This window comes from Microcebus murinus, chromosome 8, assembly GCF_040939455.1.
Source record: "Microcebus murinus isolate Inina chromosome 8, M.murinus_Inina_mat1.0, whole genome shotgun sequence".
Lineage (NCBI taxonomy): Eukaryota > Metazoa > Chordata > Mammalia > Primates > Cheirogaleidae > Microcebus > Microcebus murinus.
The window spans coordinates 75481875-75498452 of record NC_134111.1 but is presented as its reverse complement, the minus strand read 5'-3'; the positions used below and the strand labels follow the sequence as shown (position 1 = coordinate 75498452).

Sequence of the window (16578 nt, the reverse complement as noted above, 5' to 3'; positions counted from 1 at the left end):
CTAAGGAGACAACCCCACCCCCAATTCCAATAATGATTAAGTACCCTAGAAACTGTCTTATAAAGCAATAGAACTGAACTTTGTATTTGAATATTACAAATTGATCTTAGATTTTAGTGAAGATCAAACTCTTGTTCATTTAGTAACTTTACATATGAGTTTTAGAATATATGAGCCTCCTATGGAAACAGAAAAGGCATAATTCACAGTTTTTTTTTTTTTGTTTTTTTTTTTTTGAGACAGTCTCACTTTGTTGCCCAGGCTAGAGTGAGTGCTGTGGCGTCAGTCTAGCTCACAGCAACCTCAAACTCCTGGGCTCAAGCAATCCTGCTGCCTCAGCCTCCCAAGAAGCTGGGACTATGGGCATGCACCACCATGCCCGGCTACTTTTTTCTATATATATTAGTTGGCCAATTAATTTATTTCTATTTGTAGTAGACACGGGGTTTCGCTCTTGCTCAGGCTGGTTTCGAGCTCCTGACCTCGAGCAATCCGCCTGCCTCGGCCTCCCAGAGTACTAGGATTACAGGTGTGAGCCACCACGCCCAGCCTAATTCACAGTTCTTAAACTCATGTTGCTGGAAGGGACTCCCTTAAGAGGTGAGGAAACAGGCCAGAGAAGTTAAAGTACCTGGGCTAATGTCACATACGTGAAAATGGAATAAGCCAGTGGCATCAAGTTCTAACCCCTGATGGAGTGTGGCTCTATCCCTCTCCTCCTTAATTGGTTTTCTGCTTTCAGCTACTGGGACTAGCCTTACAAAAATTGCCCAGCTTCCCCTCAGATGACTGTCAGTTTTCTTTTTGTGGAAAGTTGGAATTCCAATAGCTTGTTTTTGGTCTCAATACTAAGGAACCTAACCCTGCTGCTATGATTCGTGAAATTTCCTCACTTTAACTGCTGAGTGAGGTCCAGGGGAAGAACAAATGAAGGTTAGTAGAGAATTGTGAAATAGAATTGTTCTGGCTGCCTTCTCTTTGTGGTCCCCTAAAGAGTATTTATCATCTTAGATTTAGCTTAAGTTATGGAAAATACATTTCAAGGGGGGAAAGTGTTTATAGTTAAGGTTGGAATCACATGGTTTTCTGGGTTGTGCCTTTTTTTTTTTTTTTGGAGACAGAGTCTCATTCTTCACTCGGGCTAGAGTGCTGTGGTGTCATCATAGTTCACTGCAACCTCAAACTGCTGGGCTCAAGTGATCCTCTCTCCTCAGACACCTGGGTAGCTGGGACTACAGGTGTGTACCACCATGCACAGCTAATTTTTAAAACTTTTTGTAGAGATGGGATCTCTATATGTTGCTCGGGCTGATCTTGAATTCCTGGCCTCAAATGATCCTCCTGTGTCAGCCTTCCAGAGTGCTAGGATTACAGGTGTGAACCACCATGCCTGGCCCTGACTCTTTAATTCTTCCACCTGCCAGTTTCATTTCTTTCTTTGGACCTTTGTATTTACAGTTTACTTGCTGGAATATTTTTCTCCCAAATGTTTATGTAGCTAACTCCTTGTCATTCACGTCTTAACTGTATATGACACCTCTTCTGAGAGGTCTTGCTCTGGCCAACCAATCTAAAATAAGCCTCCTACAATCCTATCACATCTTAAAAATTTTTCTGCATAGCATTTATTGCTAGCTTTAAAAAACAATCTTTATTTTTCTTTAGAGTTTCTCTACTCTCACCCCTGGAATGTAAATGCCATGAAAGAAGAGACTTTCTCTGTCTTTTTTACTCCTGCACTCCCAGTGTCTAAACAGTGGTTGGCACATGCTAAACTCTCAACAAATATTAAGGCAGGCATTGAGTTTGGAATCAGGGGGTTTTAGATCTGGTTCTGGCACTGCCCCTAACTCACTGTTTGGCCGTGATCAAGGTCTTTTCCCTCTTTAGGACTTGCTTTTCTCATCTGTAAACCAGAGGGACTGAGATAGATGATCTCTAAACTCCTGTCTAGCTTAAATACAAATTCTATAAGCCATGAAGGAATACTGTGGCATTTGCAACAAAAGAATCTCTCTTTGCATTTCAGTCTTCCAAACCAACCAGTCTTTGAGGGTGGGGAAATCTTTACTTGTGCAAAGGCAGTACAAGGCTAGCATTAGCACCAGGCAGTCAAGCCCTTGAACAGTCTCCCTATGGGATTGTTCTGTTATACAAATGTTCATTACCTGGCTTGTTCCTGGACTTGTTTCATGGTTTCCTCCAGGGCCAGCCTTGCTGCTTCCTCTTCCTTAAGCCTCCTCTCCTCTGCCTCCAGCCAAGCCTTCTCTTCTGCTTCCTGTTTCTGCCGTAGGTACTCCAATCGTTCCTCTTCAGCCATTTCCATCAGGTGTTTTTGTTCTTCTGCTAACTGTATTTCCAATTCTTTCTGCCTTTGTTTCTCTGCCTCTACAAAATAGAAAGGGGGGTGGGCTCAGCAGGGGTCATTCTTGGGGAGAACAATTTTTTGATCCAGTTCTCAAGTCTGTGATTCCTAGGGACTCTCTAAGAAATTCTGCAGTTTATCTGCCAACAGGCTGCCAGATCCTCTGTGGGAATTATCTTGGGGATTTACTAATTTAAGAGTCCTTATGAAGCACCTACTATGTGCAGTGCATTATACAATTAAAGCCTTGGGGAAGAATTTTCCAGAGCCTGGTGTGTTCATGGGGTGGTATGAAGCTGGGGTGGGGAGAGGTGTCAGATCAAGGTATAGAGAAACTTGGTGCTTACTCAGCTGGACTGGCCAGTCCAAAGAGTCAGAGCCAGGAATTGGCCATAGTGTCATCTGCTGAAGTTCCTACCCTTTCCTCAAAAATGAGGCTGAATCCAGCAATCCCCACTACTGGGTAAATATCCAAAGGAAAGGGACTCAGCATGTTGAAAGGATATTTTAACATTCGTATTTTTTTTTTTTTTTTTTTTTGAGACAGAGTCTCGCTTTGTTTCCCAGGCTGGAGTGAGTGCTATGGCATCAGCCTAGCTCACAGCAACATCAAACTCCTGGGCTCAAGCAATCCTGCTGCCTCAGCCTCCCGAGTGGCTGGGACTACAGGCATGCGCCACCATGCCCGGCTAATTTTTTTTCTCTATATATTAGTTGGCCAATTAATTTCTTTTTTTTTAATTTATAGTAGAGACGGGATCTCGCTCTTGCTCAGGCTGGTTTCAAACTCCTGACCTCGAGCGATCCACCCACCTCAGCCTCCCAGAGTGCTAGTATTACAGGCCACCACGCCCAGCCACATCCGTATTTTTTGTAGCACTATTCACAATAGCCAAGACGTGGAATCAACCTGTGTTGGTCAACAGATGAAAGGATAATGAAAATGTGATATATATACACAATGGAATACTACTTAGCCAATTTTAATACTATTTTGACAAGAATGAAATTCTGTCTTTCATGGCAACATGAATGAGCCTGGAGGATATTATGTTATGTGAAATAAGCCAGGCACAGAAAGCTAAATAACACGTGTTCTCACTCATATGTGAAAGCTAAAAAAGTTGATCTCATAGAAGTAGAGAGTAGACTAATGGTTACTGGAAATTGGGAGTAGGAAGGTGGGGGAAATAGGGAAGGGGTGGTTACAAAAGTGCAGCAAGACAGGAATAAGTTCTAGTGTTCTACAGTACTATAGAATGACTACGATTAACAATTTACGTTTTTAAATAACTAGAAGACTGGATTTTGAATGTTCCCAACACAAAGAAATGATAAATGTTAGAGGTGAGGGATATGCTAATTACCCTGATTTGATCATTACACATTATATACAGGTGTCAAAATACCACACCGTAAATATTTATAATTATGTGTTAATTAAAAATACTTTTTAAAAAATGAGGCTGGGCCAGACGCAGTGGCTCACACCTATAATCCTAGCACTCTGGAAGGCTGAGGCAGGAGGATTGCTTTAGCTCAGGACTTTGAGACCAGCCTGGGCAGCATAGTGAGACCCTATGTTTACAAATAATAGAAAAATTAGCTGGGCATCATGGCACATGCCTGTAGTCCTAGCTACTCAGGAGGCTGAGGCAGGAGGATTGCTTGAGCCCAGGATTTTGAGGTTGCAGTGAGCTATGATGATGCCACTGCATGTTAGCCAGGACAACAGAGTGAGTGAGACCCTGTCTTAAAAAAAAAAAAAGAAAGAAAAAAGTGAGGCTGGAGAGATTCTACATACCAACACCTGAAAGTTTTCCCTGAAACTATCCAGATGTTTGTAACTGTTTCTATCTGCTAGGGAAGGACACAAGGGGTAGGGCTTTGTCTCCAGTTGAGATAGGTCCTGAGCAATGCTAAAAGAGCAAAGAAAGGGGCAGGATTCCAGCTTATGAGATTGTTGAATTGAGAGCAGGGCTGTGGAGTTATGTCCACAAATAAGTCTTCTATTTTCTTATTCTAACCTATGTCACACAAAATCACTTTGGAATAAAAATCTATCTAACCTATAGTCACACATAATCACTTTGGAATAAAAATCTAACCTATAGTCACACATAATCACTTTGGAATAAAAATAGGGTGCTTTGCAGACTAAGGCCTAGGATAAGAATAAATGAACACTAACAGTAGGATAAAAGTATTTCTGCTCCAAATAGATGGGAAGTACAAAAAGCTCAACAATCCCCCTCACCGGCCTTCTCAGCTGCTTCCTGCTGCTTCTTCCTCTGTAGTTCTTGCAGTTTCCTCCGAAATGCCTCTTGCTGCTGCCGGACTCTCTCCTGGGCTGCTTTCAACTGGAGTTGCTGCTTTCTCTCCTCCTCCTCCTGCTGCTGCTGTTCTTCTTCAAGTCTCTGTTTCCTCAAGCTGAGAAAACGCAAGATGGTCAGGGAAATGGCAGCCAACAGGCAGTGCCTCACCCCATTGTGAGGAATCTTGGTTTCCCAAGGGAACCCAGGATTGAAGAGCAGAGGCAAGAGCATAGTGGGCCTGCAACTATCTAGAAGTTTCAGGACACAGCTCTGTGCTCTGAGGTAGGGCCCTTAAGTTCTCAAGAGCTTCATTTTCAATTCCTCTAAAATGGATTTTGATAGCACTCTGAGAGGCCGAGGTGGGTGGATTGCTCGAGGTCAGGAGTTCAAAACCAGCCTGAGCAGGAGCGAGACCCCATCTCTACTAAAAATACAAAGAAATTAATTGGCCAACTAATATATATAGAAAAAATTAGCCAGGCATGGTGGTGCATGCCTGTAGTCCCAGCTACTCGGGAGGCTGAGGCAGGAGGATCACTTGAACCCAGGAGTTTGAGGTTGCTGTGAGCTAGGCTGACGGCACGGCACTCACTCTAGCCTGGGCAACAAAGTGAGACTCTGTCTCAAAAAAAGAAAAGGATTTTGAAACTCCTGCCCCACAGGGTCATTGTGAAGATTACAGTAGAGTCATGGCCTGTGGACAGGCCTACCACAATGCAGACAAGGCAGGGGCTTGACAGATGTTTGCTGGACTGAATTTCAAATCTTTTCCAAGAAGAGCCCATGAATATTACTCCCTATCTTGAGTAACATTTATGGTCCAAGATATTACATCTTATCTCTGATCCAGGTTGTTTCTAGGACAACTGAGGACAGAGAAAAATGAGACATGCTGTTTTACTTCAGGGCATCAACCTCAGAATCAAACTTTGCCCCTAGAGGAGGTCGACCCCTGCCTTTTTCTTCTGCTTCCTAACACATCTGGAGTCTTTCTGGCCTGGCCGACCCACCGGATCTCCTCTGCACGTCTCTGCTGCTCCAACTCCAGCTCCTCCTCCATCTTCTTTGCTCTCTCCAGCTGCTCCTGCTGAAGCCGCTTCTGCTCTTCCTGCTCCCTTCTTTTCCTCTCCACTTCCAACCTCCTCATCTCGGCCCTCTCTGCTCGAAGCCTGTCCCGGGAAGCCTGCTCCCTCTTAGAGAAGAGGACCTAAGAATTCAGAGTGTTTTAAGTGCAAGGAACAGATGGGTCTGTCTGGGCAGTGAGTCCTTCTCTAACCCAGACAATGTCTCTAAGCAAAGATGGAATCAGGCCGGGCGCGGTGGCTCGTGCTTGTAATCCTAGCACTCTGGGAGGCCGAGGTGGGTGGATTGCTCGAGGTCAGTTCGAAACCAGCCTAAGCAAGAGCGAGACCCCATCTCTACTATAAATTAGAAAGAAATTAATTGGCCAACTAATATATATAGAAAAATTAGCCAGGTATGGTGGCGCATGCCTGTAGTCCCAGCTACTTGGGAGGCTGAGGCAGCAGGATTGCTTGAGCCCAGGAGTTTGAGGTTGCTGTGAGCTAGGCTGACGCCACGGCACTCACTCTAGCCTGGGCAACAAAGTGAGACTCAAAAAAAAGATAGAATCATAAAGTCAACTCTAGACTCTTACCATAGCTGCATAGACTCTGCCATGTCACCAGCTTGGGGTCTGGGGTCTGATTGACTTGGATTTAACTCTTACTTGCTTTGGGATTTGGGGATCATGACTTTTCCCTACTCATGATGCTGTTACCAGTATTAACTGAAATAATGAAAGTGCCAACATAGTGTCCAGTACATGGAAGGTTCTAGAATTCTTAACGGTAGCTGCACTTTAGACTCACCTGAGGAGCTTTCAAAAACTACTTGAAGCCAGGACTCCACCCAGACCAATTAAATGAAAATCTCTATGTGGGAGGCCTCAGTGGTTTAAAAAAGTTTCTTGGGGCCGGGCTCAGTGGCTCACACCTGTAATCCTAGCACTCTGGGAGGTCGAGACAGGAGGATTGCTCAAGGTCAGGAGTTCAAAACCAGCCTGAGCAAGAGCGAGACCCCATCTCTACTACAAATAGAAAGAAATTAATTGACCAACTAAAAATATATAGAAAAAATTAGCGGGGGATGGTGGCGCATGACTATAGTCCCAGTTACTTGGGAGGCTGAGGCAGAAGGACTGCTTGAGCCCAGGAGTTTGAGGTTGCTGTGAGTGAGGCTGATGCTACGGCACTCTAGCGTGGGCAACAGAGTGAGACTCTGTCTCAAAAAAAAAAAAGTTTCTTGGGTGGTTATAACATGAAGCCAGGGCTGGAAACTACAGGTTCTAGATAAGAGGCTGTTTTATCAGGGGCACTCTTAGGTATAGATGGGTCAGACTCGGATTTAATCCCATTTAAACCACCTTTCCAATGGAAGGTTGTTCTTTCAGTTTACATGAAGGCTGTCTTAGCTCTCTTTATCTCTCTAATGTCTCCTCCTTAGTCAGAAATATGCCCATGAAAGGAACCCTGGGAGACAACTCTTCCAGGGAACTCTGTGTATCCAATTCTGAGTCAAACATCCTTGGCTCTTTAGCCTTTGCAGGTAGCACAGTACTATGGATTGACAATAAATCTCAAGAAATGCTGATGATCTAGCAGGCTTAGAAAAGTTCTTCTTGCACGTTAAAATTTTCATGTGTTGTACAGAGCAGAATTCCATAATCTAGGCAGTTGAGGGGGACTGAGAACTATAAAGGAAAGATCTTCCTTGAATCCTTTTTGGAAGACTATGGGCTATAAAATAAATAAATACATAATAATTTAAAATAATGATGAGAGTCCTGAATTTGGAGTCAAAGGGCCTGATTTTAAGTCTTGGCTCTACCACTCGATGGTTGTGCAATTTCTGGCAACTGGCATTTAACTCCTTCTAGCTTCAGTTTCTAGGTCTGTAAAATGGGGCTAATCATAGCTGGCTCGCAAGTGTGGTTGTAGAGATTAAATGAGATTCAGCAGAGTATACCATACACATTATTTGGGTTAAACCATAGTGGCTTAACTGTGTGCACATTTGTAGTGTTTAAAGCTAATTTTTTTTTTTGTACAAGACCTCTAAATGCAGTTCAGTACATTCACTTCAGTGGAAGAAATAGTGATCTATTCCAGCAGAGGAAAAACGGGCTGTGTTGGTCTTACTGAGAGATGATGTATATGTATGGCATTCTTTTTTGGTTAATTGCAGGGATTTTCAAGGGTAATTTTCTTTATACTCAGTTTTTCTCTTCAAACTTCCACATTAGAATCACAGCCCCTGGAACAAAGTGACTTTAACAGTAAAAAGCACCTTGTAAAAGCAGATATGTGTGTACAAACTGCCTCTGTCCCAGCTGTGTGCTACAGAAATGCAGATTAGGAGAAAAGGAATTTCCACAACCTTTGGGAGGCAAGCAATAGATGCTTTCCAGCCTAAGTCAAGGATGTGTGCTTGGCTCTGATGGCCAGTATCTACCTTTCCCTATAACAAGGAGGCCTGTCCCTCTCACAGATGGGTGATGTGTCCACTTCCTGTGCCCTGTGTGTGGGGGGGTACATGCCCTGGCAGAGTGGCTGCCTCACAGAATAATGCATCACTTCAGAGGGGCTTTGCCACTCTGCATCTTTGGTCAGGTCTATCTGGCTTCTTTCTGGGGTCAGAAGGTTCCAAAGTAGGACGAGAAGACTATTATGTAGTAGAGCTGTTTCAGCAACTGCACCATAATGAGGGCAGTTTTTCCCACCTCTGCATTTGCACCAAGGGAGGACAGAACTTCCTCTGGCCAAGAGAGAATATCAGATCCTACCTTGGAAGGGTTGTCACAGCTTCTCTCTTCTTCAGATTCCATGTTGCCAGTGACAGTTACAGTCTGGGAAGGTGATGATCTTCCATCTATAGCAACTTGGCTCTCCTGAGCATCATATCTGGGAGAAAGCCAAGGGTCTTCTACAATAGACTCTGAAGGGGAGAAACCTGTATCTGAGGTGTCTAATGTTTCCTTAGAGTTAATGACATCAGGCCCACTCAGCTCTGCTGCAGTCTCCAGATTCCTTTTCCTTTTGCCTCCTGTTTTTTTTCCTAATTTTTTTTTAGCCTTTGAGTCCTTTGACTTTCCTGGGGGGGAACAATTGGGGACAGAGGTATAGCTGAGTTAAGTAAATGTGTTCTCTATACATCCTTTTTAGTAACTTTTAAACATTAGCATGCAGTGGAATCACCTGGGGATGTAGATTCCTGAGCCCCACCCCTAAAATCTGGTTCAGCAGAAATCTTTATTGTAACAAATACCCCAAGTGTTTTGAGAAGAGTAGTCCACAGACCACCTTTGAGAAACTGCCTTATCCTGTTTGGATCAACTGACATTCAGCAATCTTGCTCTTAAACAAGTTCTGTTTCACTTTGACCTAGGGCAGGGGCAAGACTCTCCAGAGGGGAGAGTTGCAGACAACAGCTGGAAAGTCCTGCCCTGGGAGTCTTGCTTAGTGTTGCAGCTTTGTAACCTGGCAAAGTTTAGTCCTTCCATTCTCTAAGGACTCTCTCTCTCAAGTCACCTTTGGGGCCACAAGTACTTCCTTTTCCCAGTCCTGCCAATGCTACCCAAGTCATGGCCTACAAAAATGTAAACTCAGCAAGAGTTCAAAAAGCAAACCTTGAAAATAGATCTAGCCCTGGAGTGCATCAATGTCCTTTCTGACAGCACTTGATTTATTTAGAGGGTCTTCTGAATCATGTGGGCAGTAAAGGATGGCTGAGAGTTTTAGGCTAAAGAAAGTCTTCAGCAGCATAGGAATCTGAGTTCCTAGTAAGGTTCAATATAGGGCACTTAGAAGGGAATTGGTAGCTGGGAGGATCATTCAGAGCTTGTGGCATCCTTCTCCTTCCCAAACACTCTCACTGCCCAGTACTCTGGTCATGATAGAGTTATTGGTTCACAGAGGCAGTGGTAATAGCATGCACTGGGAGTCAAATAGGAAAGGACAATCCCGGGGTCCACCACTTTACTAGCTGATCTGTGTGATCTTATGCACTAAGTCTCCCAGCCTCTCTCAGCTTCAACTGCTACATGAATATAACAATACTTGATGGCGGTGTTGTGAATATTTCATGAGGTCATATATGTAGAGCTCCTAATACAGTAGGTATTCAGTAAACAGATGCTGTTATTATTATTACCGTTTCCTCTCTTGGTGATCACAGGTCTCTAGGCTTCCCAGTCCTTAGCCCTGTCTATTAAGATATTGGCATGAAGTAAGGCTGCAATACTATCTTAGCCGTGGTAGTCAAGGAGACTCAAAACAGTTTGTCTTATAGGATCTATGCTGACTCTCCGTACCCACTTCCCACTCCCACGAGGAGTCTTCTGGGTTGTTCCTTGCAGGTACACTCTCTTACCGAAAGCAGCCTCTGCTTCCCTGAAGACCTGTTTCTCTCGCTCCCTTTTGGGTGCTTTGGTCTTATCTGTCTTGGTTCTTTTCTTTCCCTTGGCTTTGTTAATCAACTCCTTCTCCTAAAGGTGAGAAGGAAAGGGACCAGGATACATACATGTAGGACACAGAAAAAACCACAGAGGAAGGTTATGTTGAACAAGGTGACAGACTGGCTTGGAATGGAATTTGCGTGGGTTCCAAATGAAGCAGAAGAGTGCGTGTTAGATAATGTGGAGTGGGTGGGGAGATTCGAAGGGTCAGCCTTTGATTTAAAACGGCTGGGAATAATTTCATAGGATAAAAGAGGAAGTAAACACTCTTAATGGTCTGCCTCCTTTCTTAGATGCTAAATCATGGTCCGTAGAACTGGATCAAAGTGAAGCAGTTTTCGCCTTTGATAAATTGGTATTGCCATGATTAATGGTTAACTATTTAAAAATCAAAGCCAGCTTTATTCACTGCTGCATTATTTGCTAACTTTCAGGAAACCTCAGGCAGGTGACCACAGCCATGTCAGTCTTCACGTTTCCCTACAGGGCGAGACAACGTGGAGATTCCTCCTAAGAGGGGACGGCAGAGTGGGGCCATGGCTACCCCCTCAGTACCTTTGTAGGAATTAGAAATGGCCAACCCATCACTCAGGAAGATAAGATGCTGCCCAATGCTGAGGCGCAGGGCTTGGGAGCAGACCGTAGGCTAGACTCCAGTTCCCTCTTACGCCCTTTGTTAGGTGCCCTTGCACAGTGAGCAATCTACACAACTGTTTGTGGTGTCCTGGATGAGATCCAAGCAGGGCTCTGGGACCAAGCTGTTGGAGGTTTACACTCACATGACTGATGCTGGCTGATTTCTGCTGGCTGAACAGTCTTGGGTTAGCCTTCCCTTCTCTTTCTCTTGGAAGAAGAGATGTATCCCCAGCATCTAACCTCTCTGGTGACTCGGGCCCATGTCCTGGAAGTCCTCTATGCAGGTGATGTACATCACAATCTCTGCCCCTTTGAAAAGAGCAAGCCAAAAGACCAAACTAAAGAAAAAAACTCTGGTGGAAAGGAAGAGGGCAAGGGGACAAATCCTGACTGAGCACCTGCCCTCTGCAGGCACTGTGCTGGGTATTTGACATACTTAGTCAATTCTCTTTCCCTCAACACATCCCTGGATACGGGATATTAGAAAAATTGTGCTTCACTTTTGAGGTTTCCGCAGGGTAAATCCTAAAACTTAGACAGTGAGAGAAATAGTTTGCCTCTGGGGTTGTGTATTTATGCCTTTAATTGAATGGCACAGAATTATTTCACTGAGATTTCTTCCATCACAGGCTTAGCCGGAAAAAGAAAGTGACGCTTGGCCGGGCGCGGTGGCTCACGCCTGTAATCCTAGCACTCCGAGGCAGGCGGATTGCTCAAGATCAGGAGTTCGAAACCAGCCTGAGCAAGAGCGAGATCCTGTCTCTACTATAAATAGAAAGAAATTAATTGGCTAACTAATATATATAGAAAAAGAAAAAAAAAATTAGCTGGGCATGGTGGCACATGCCTGTAGTCCCAGTTACCCGGGAGGCTGAGGCAGCAGGATTGCTTGAGCCCAGGAGATTGAGGTTGCTGTGAGCTAAGCTGACGCCACGGCACTCACTCTAGCCTGGGCAAGAAAGCAAGACTGTCTCAAAAAAAAAAAAAAAAAAAAAGAAAGTGACCCTTAAGAAGATTGTCTTAGGAATATGCATTTATCCATCCATTCCTTTATGTCTTCTGAGTTCTACTCTTGATCAAGTTCAGCCACTAAAAGGTCATGTGCTGTGTTTTATCCACTGTAGAACTGCTGCCACTGAATGTGTCCTCTGTGGATAACTGACTTAGGCCTTCTGGGTAAAAAGGCCCCTAAAACTCAGCCACATGGATTTCAGTAACAGCAGCAATAGCAGCAACTACTGTGTGCCTGCTGTGTACCAGGCCTGGTTCTGGGCATGTAATTTCTTTAGCTAAATGAGTATTCTATTTACTGTGCTATGCTAGCATAGGGCCTTACTGTAGAAACTTGAGAAATATTTGTTGAATGAGGTAAATGGAATTTCCTGTAAATATATGAGTCTTTAAATTATTCAATGTCACGTTATAAAAACCCATAGGGGAAGTCTCATTTAGAATTTAGTGCTAAGAAAACCTTTATTTTCCCTGAGGAACAGGTATGCTGCAAATGGGAACCACAAACCTAATCATTTTGTTTTGTTTGTTTGTTTCAGGAATCTCTTTGTCAGGTTTGAAATTTAGTCACAGTGACTATAATGACTTTTGTGGAGTATATGTGGGCTTTTTGTCCTCCTGCTTAAAAAAATTTTTTCTTTTTGATTATTTTATCTTTTTTGGTGGGAGGTGGTGGTTGTAAGCAATTTAAATATATTGTGGGAAAGATTAGGCATAAAAATTTAAAAATAAAATTCCTTTGATGGCTGTTTCATGTATCCAAGTGCCCTTCTCCCTTTATTCCTGGGGAACACAAAATCTTTTTGACCCAGGAGGAAATCCTTACATCACTTGCAGGTGAGGGCAGGTTCTCAAGTCACCAAGGCTCATGGGAGTTCACAATAGACTAGGTAGAGGCAGAGAGGTCACACCACCTGCTACTGCCAAAGGGGGCTTAGGTCAAATCACTGGGCTGATCTGCTGGTTAGTGAGCTCAGTATAGAGGAAGCACTCAATACAGGTTAGCAATTATCATTTGTATTAGTATTATTTTATGCAGAGCTGAGTGAATGCTGAGATGAGAAACCAAGGTTTAAATGATACACCTCAGCTTTCTTGCCATCTCTGTAGATCTCAGATAATAAGGACAAATGGAAAAAGCTGTTTCCACATTGTTAAAGTTAACTTCACTCTTAACCTACCCAGCCAAAGAACATGGTTTAAGTAGGAAACATCACAATATAATCCTCCCCAAGAATCTTTGTTTCTTAGACAACTGTTTAAGTTTGGCTGTCAGAGCATGCTGTCAGCTGAGGATGCCTCTCAGAAAAAAACAAAATACTAGATTAATTAATTAAAAATAAAGGAAAACAAAATAAAAGCAGAGAAGTCCATGTCATTACAACTTTGAACACTTACACCTTTTGCACGGTATCTGCCTCCGTGGTCTGGATGTGCTCAGCCAGGGAAGCACTGGGGGAGTCAAGACTCGTACTTCTTGGCTCTGGGTCTGCGAAAACAAGGTATCCTCAGTCAGTAAGGACCACAAGTAATTATCCCAGGAGGAGATCAGACATGGAAAAATGTCTACCTGATGAGTAGTCAAAGGCATGCAGATTAGAACAATGGGGTTTATTATGCCCAGAAAATTAGCAAAGGCTGTAAAAACCAGTGCTGGCACATGGCAAGTAACATTAAAATTATTATTAAAATATCCTTTGGGAAAATGATATGACACTATGTATCAGTAATCAGAAAAATGTTCTAGGCTTTGATCAGGAATCTCATTCCTGGGTATTTATCATAAGGAAAGAATTCAAAAGAAGAAATAAGCTTTTTGTGCCAACTTACTTATTACAGCATTATTATTAATAATGAAGAATTAGAAACAGCTCAACAAGGGAGACTAGGGAAGTAATTTATGATGCATTCATTTGACATTTTAAATTATAGTTAAAAAGATAAATAAGCAATATGGAAAATATTTATGATATCATGACAAGTACAAATGTAAACTATAGAGTGTGTTAGAACTCTTTAAAATATAATAGATCAGAACTGGAAGAGAAAACAGAAAAAGGAAATATGTTAGATTGGGAGGTTTATGTGTGTTTACATTTTTTCTTAAAACCCTAGGGTGGTTATAGCATTGAAAAGCAAATTGATTTAAAAACAAAAACAAATGTTAGGGTGGTGGCTGACGCCTGTAATCCTATTACTCTGGGAGGCCAAGGTGGGAGGATCTCTTGAGGTCAGGAGTTCAAGAGCAGCCTGAGCAAGAGTGAGACCTCATCTCTATTAAAAATTAGCTAGGCATGGTGGCATGCACCTGTAGTCCCAGCTACTCGGGAGGCTGGGGCAGCAGGATTGCTTAAACCCAGGAGTTTGAGGTTGCTGTGAGCTAGGCTGACGCCATGGCACTCTACCCAGGGTGACAGACTGAGACTTTGTCTCAAAAATATAAAAACTAAAACTAAAACTAAAATGTTATCCTATGAAGAAGGCTTACACAGGCCACACAGCTAGCATTCTTTGGTGGGTGCTCTGTAGCATATTGGGTCACACTTCTAGAATGAGAAGACTCTCTAGACTTAGACTTCGTATTGGTCTAGTTTACCTCTTATTTTAGTTACTTTAAACAACCTTTTGATTATGGAAGATATATTTCATTGCAGAAAATTTAGAAAATACAAAAAAAAAGCATAAAGAAGAAAACCCCCTCACAATTAACATATAACTTATTAGAATGACAAAAAAGACTGACTATTCTGAGAGTTGACAAGGACATGGAGGAACTAAAACTCTCATCAACTGCTGGTTAGAATGTAAAATGGTACAACTACTGAGAAAACAGTTTGGCAGTTTCTTAAAAAGCTAAATATATACCTATCATATTATCTGACTATTCTCCTAGGTATTGTACCCAAAAGAAATGTTCATATGTTTATTCATACAAAGACCTGTACAGAATGTTCATTGCAGATTTATTTGTAATATTCAAAAATGAAACAGCCCAGGCCGGGCGCTGTGGCTCACGCCTGTAATCCTAGCTCTTGGGAGGCCGAGGCGGGCGGATTGCTCAAGGCCAGGAGTTCAAAACCAGCCTGAGCAAGAGCGAGACCCCGTCTCTACTATAAATAGAAAGAAATTAATTGGCCAACTGATATATATATAAAAAATTAGCCGGGCATGGTGGCGCATGCCTGTAGTCCCAGCTACCCGGGAGGCTGAGGCAGAAGGATCACTCGAGCCCAGGAGTTTGAGGTTGCTGTGAGCTAGGCTGACGCCACGGCACTCACTCTAGCCTGGGCAACAAAGTGAGACTCTGTCTCAAAAAAAAAAAAAAAAAAAAAATGAAACAGCCCAAATGTCCATCAACAGGTGAATAAACAAACTGGTGTATATAGTATATGCAGTGGAATATTACTCAGCAGCAAAAAGGAACGAACAATTGATATACTTAACAGCATGGATGAATCTAAAAATAATTACGTTGAGTGAAAGAAATCAGACAAAAAAGTACATATGGTGTGATTCCATTTATATAAAATTCTAGAAAATGGGCCAGGTGCGGTGGCTCACGACTGTAATCCTAGCACTCTGGGAGGCCAAGGTGGGCGGATTGCTCTAGGTCGGGAGTTCAAAACCAGCCTGACCAAGACCCCGTCTCTACTAAAAATAGAAAGAAATTAATTGACCAACTAAAAAATATATATAGAAAAAATTAGCTGGGCATAGTGGCACATGCCTGTAGTCCCAGCTACTCGGGAGGCTGAGGCAGGAAGATCGCTTGTGCTCAGGAGTTTGAGGTTTCTGTGAGCTAGGCCGATGCCACGGCACTCTAGCCTGGGCAACAAAATGAGACTCTGTCTCAAAAAAAAAAAAAAAAAAAAAAAGATTTGAAAGGAAAAGTTCACCCGTCGTCCCACCAGCATCATTTCCTTAATACTACAGTTACTACAGTTAATCCCATTTTTTCAATGTTCTCCCCCACCCCACAAGCCTCTTTGCAACTTGGGTTTCCGTTCCGCCACTCCCAAAGATTCAGGGTTGTGTCCGCTGTCTCACACGTCAACCTCCAGACTTTGGAGGCGGGACAAGATTGATGATGCACAGCGTGGTTGAGGAAACTGGAAAGGTTGATTGAGGCTATACCTCAGAATTTCTTTTGTTTTGGATATTCTGCATTATTAACAGAGAGCGGGAACCGACTGAAGTATTTTCCTGACAGAGGGAGGGCTGTGAGGGTTTTTCTTTAATTGACACAGCTGGCTCAGAAAAAACTGCCTCATTGAAGACCTTCATTGCTCTTCACAACTGTTTTAGAGCTTTGAGACAGGGCACGATAGGACCAGCAGAGGGCGCGTTTGTATTGACCAAAAGCTGAGGTTCTACATTGATGCAATTTCACCACTTTGATTAGAATTGAAACCCTTTCAAGTTTTGGGATGTAGAGGATGGGTGATTTTTTTTTTTTTCTCCTAGTAAAATAACCTGGTACTTAGGATGCATTGGAACAAACTAAGTCAGTATTTTGAATAACGTACGTTTAATTGCTTTAAAAATAATCTATAAAATATCTTAAGGATTTATAGTATAGAAAAAATACCCCACGATCATTACTCATAGATTGCCACTTAGTTTTGTGAAATGTTAATGTTTTGCCATATTTGATTCACATTTTTTATAGAGAAAGAAAACATTTAAGTTGTAGTCCAAGATTTCTTCATATCACATACTATTATAGTTTGAGTGTT

General features: G+C 42.7%; 1 protein-coding gene across 1 annotated transcript in view; it reads right to left on the bottom strand.

Moving 5' to 3' along the window:
* Positions 1-16578, bottom strand: part of KIAA2012 (KIAA2012 ortholog) — a 106998-nt gene that overhangs the window by 4090 nt on the left and 86330 nt on the right. Inside the window, exons 16-22 of the mRNA XM_076005820.1 lie at positions 13241-13331; positions 10975-11140; positions 10111-10225; positions 8525-8832; positions 5691-5887; positions 4623-4795; positions 2169-2388 (exon numbers count right to left, since the gene is read on the bottom strand). Coding sequence (XP_075861935.1) covers positions 2169-2388; positions 4623-4795; positions 5691-5887; positions 8525-8832; positions 10111-10225; positions 10975-11140; positions 13241-13331 — 1270 coding nt within the window. The remainder of the gene's footprint in view (positions 1-2168; positions 2389-4622; positions 4796-5690; positions 5888-8524; positions 8833-10110; positions 10226-10974; positions 11141-13240; positions 13332-16578) is intronic.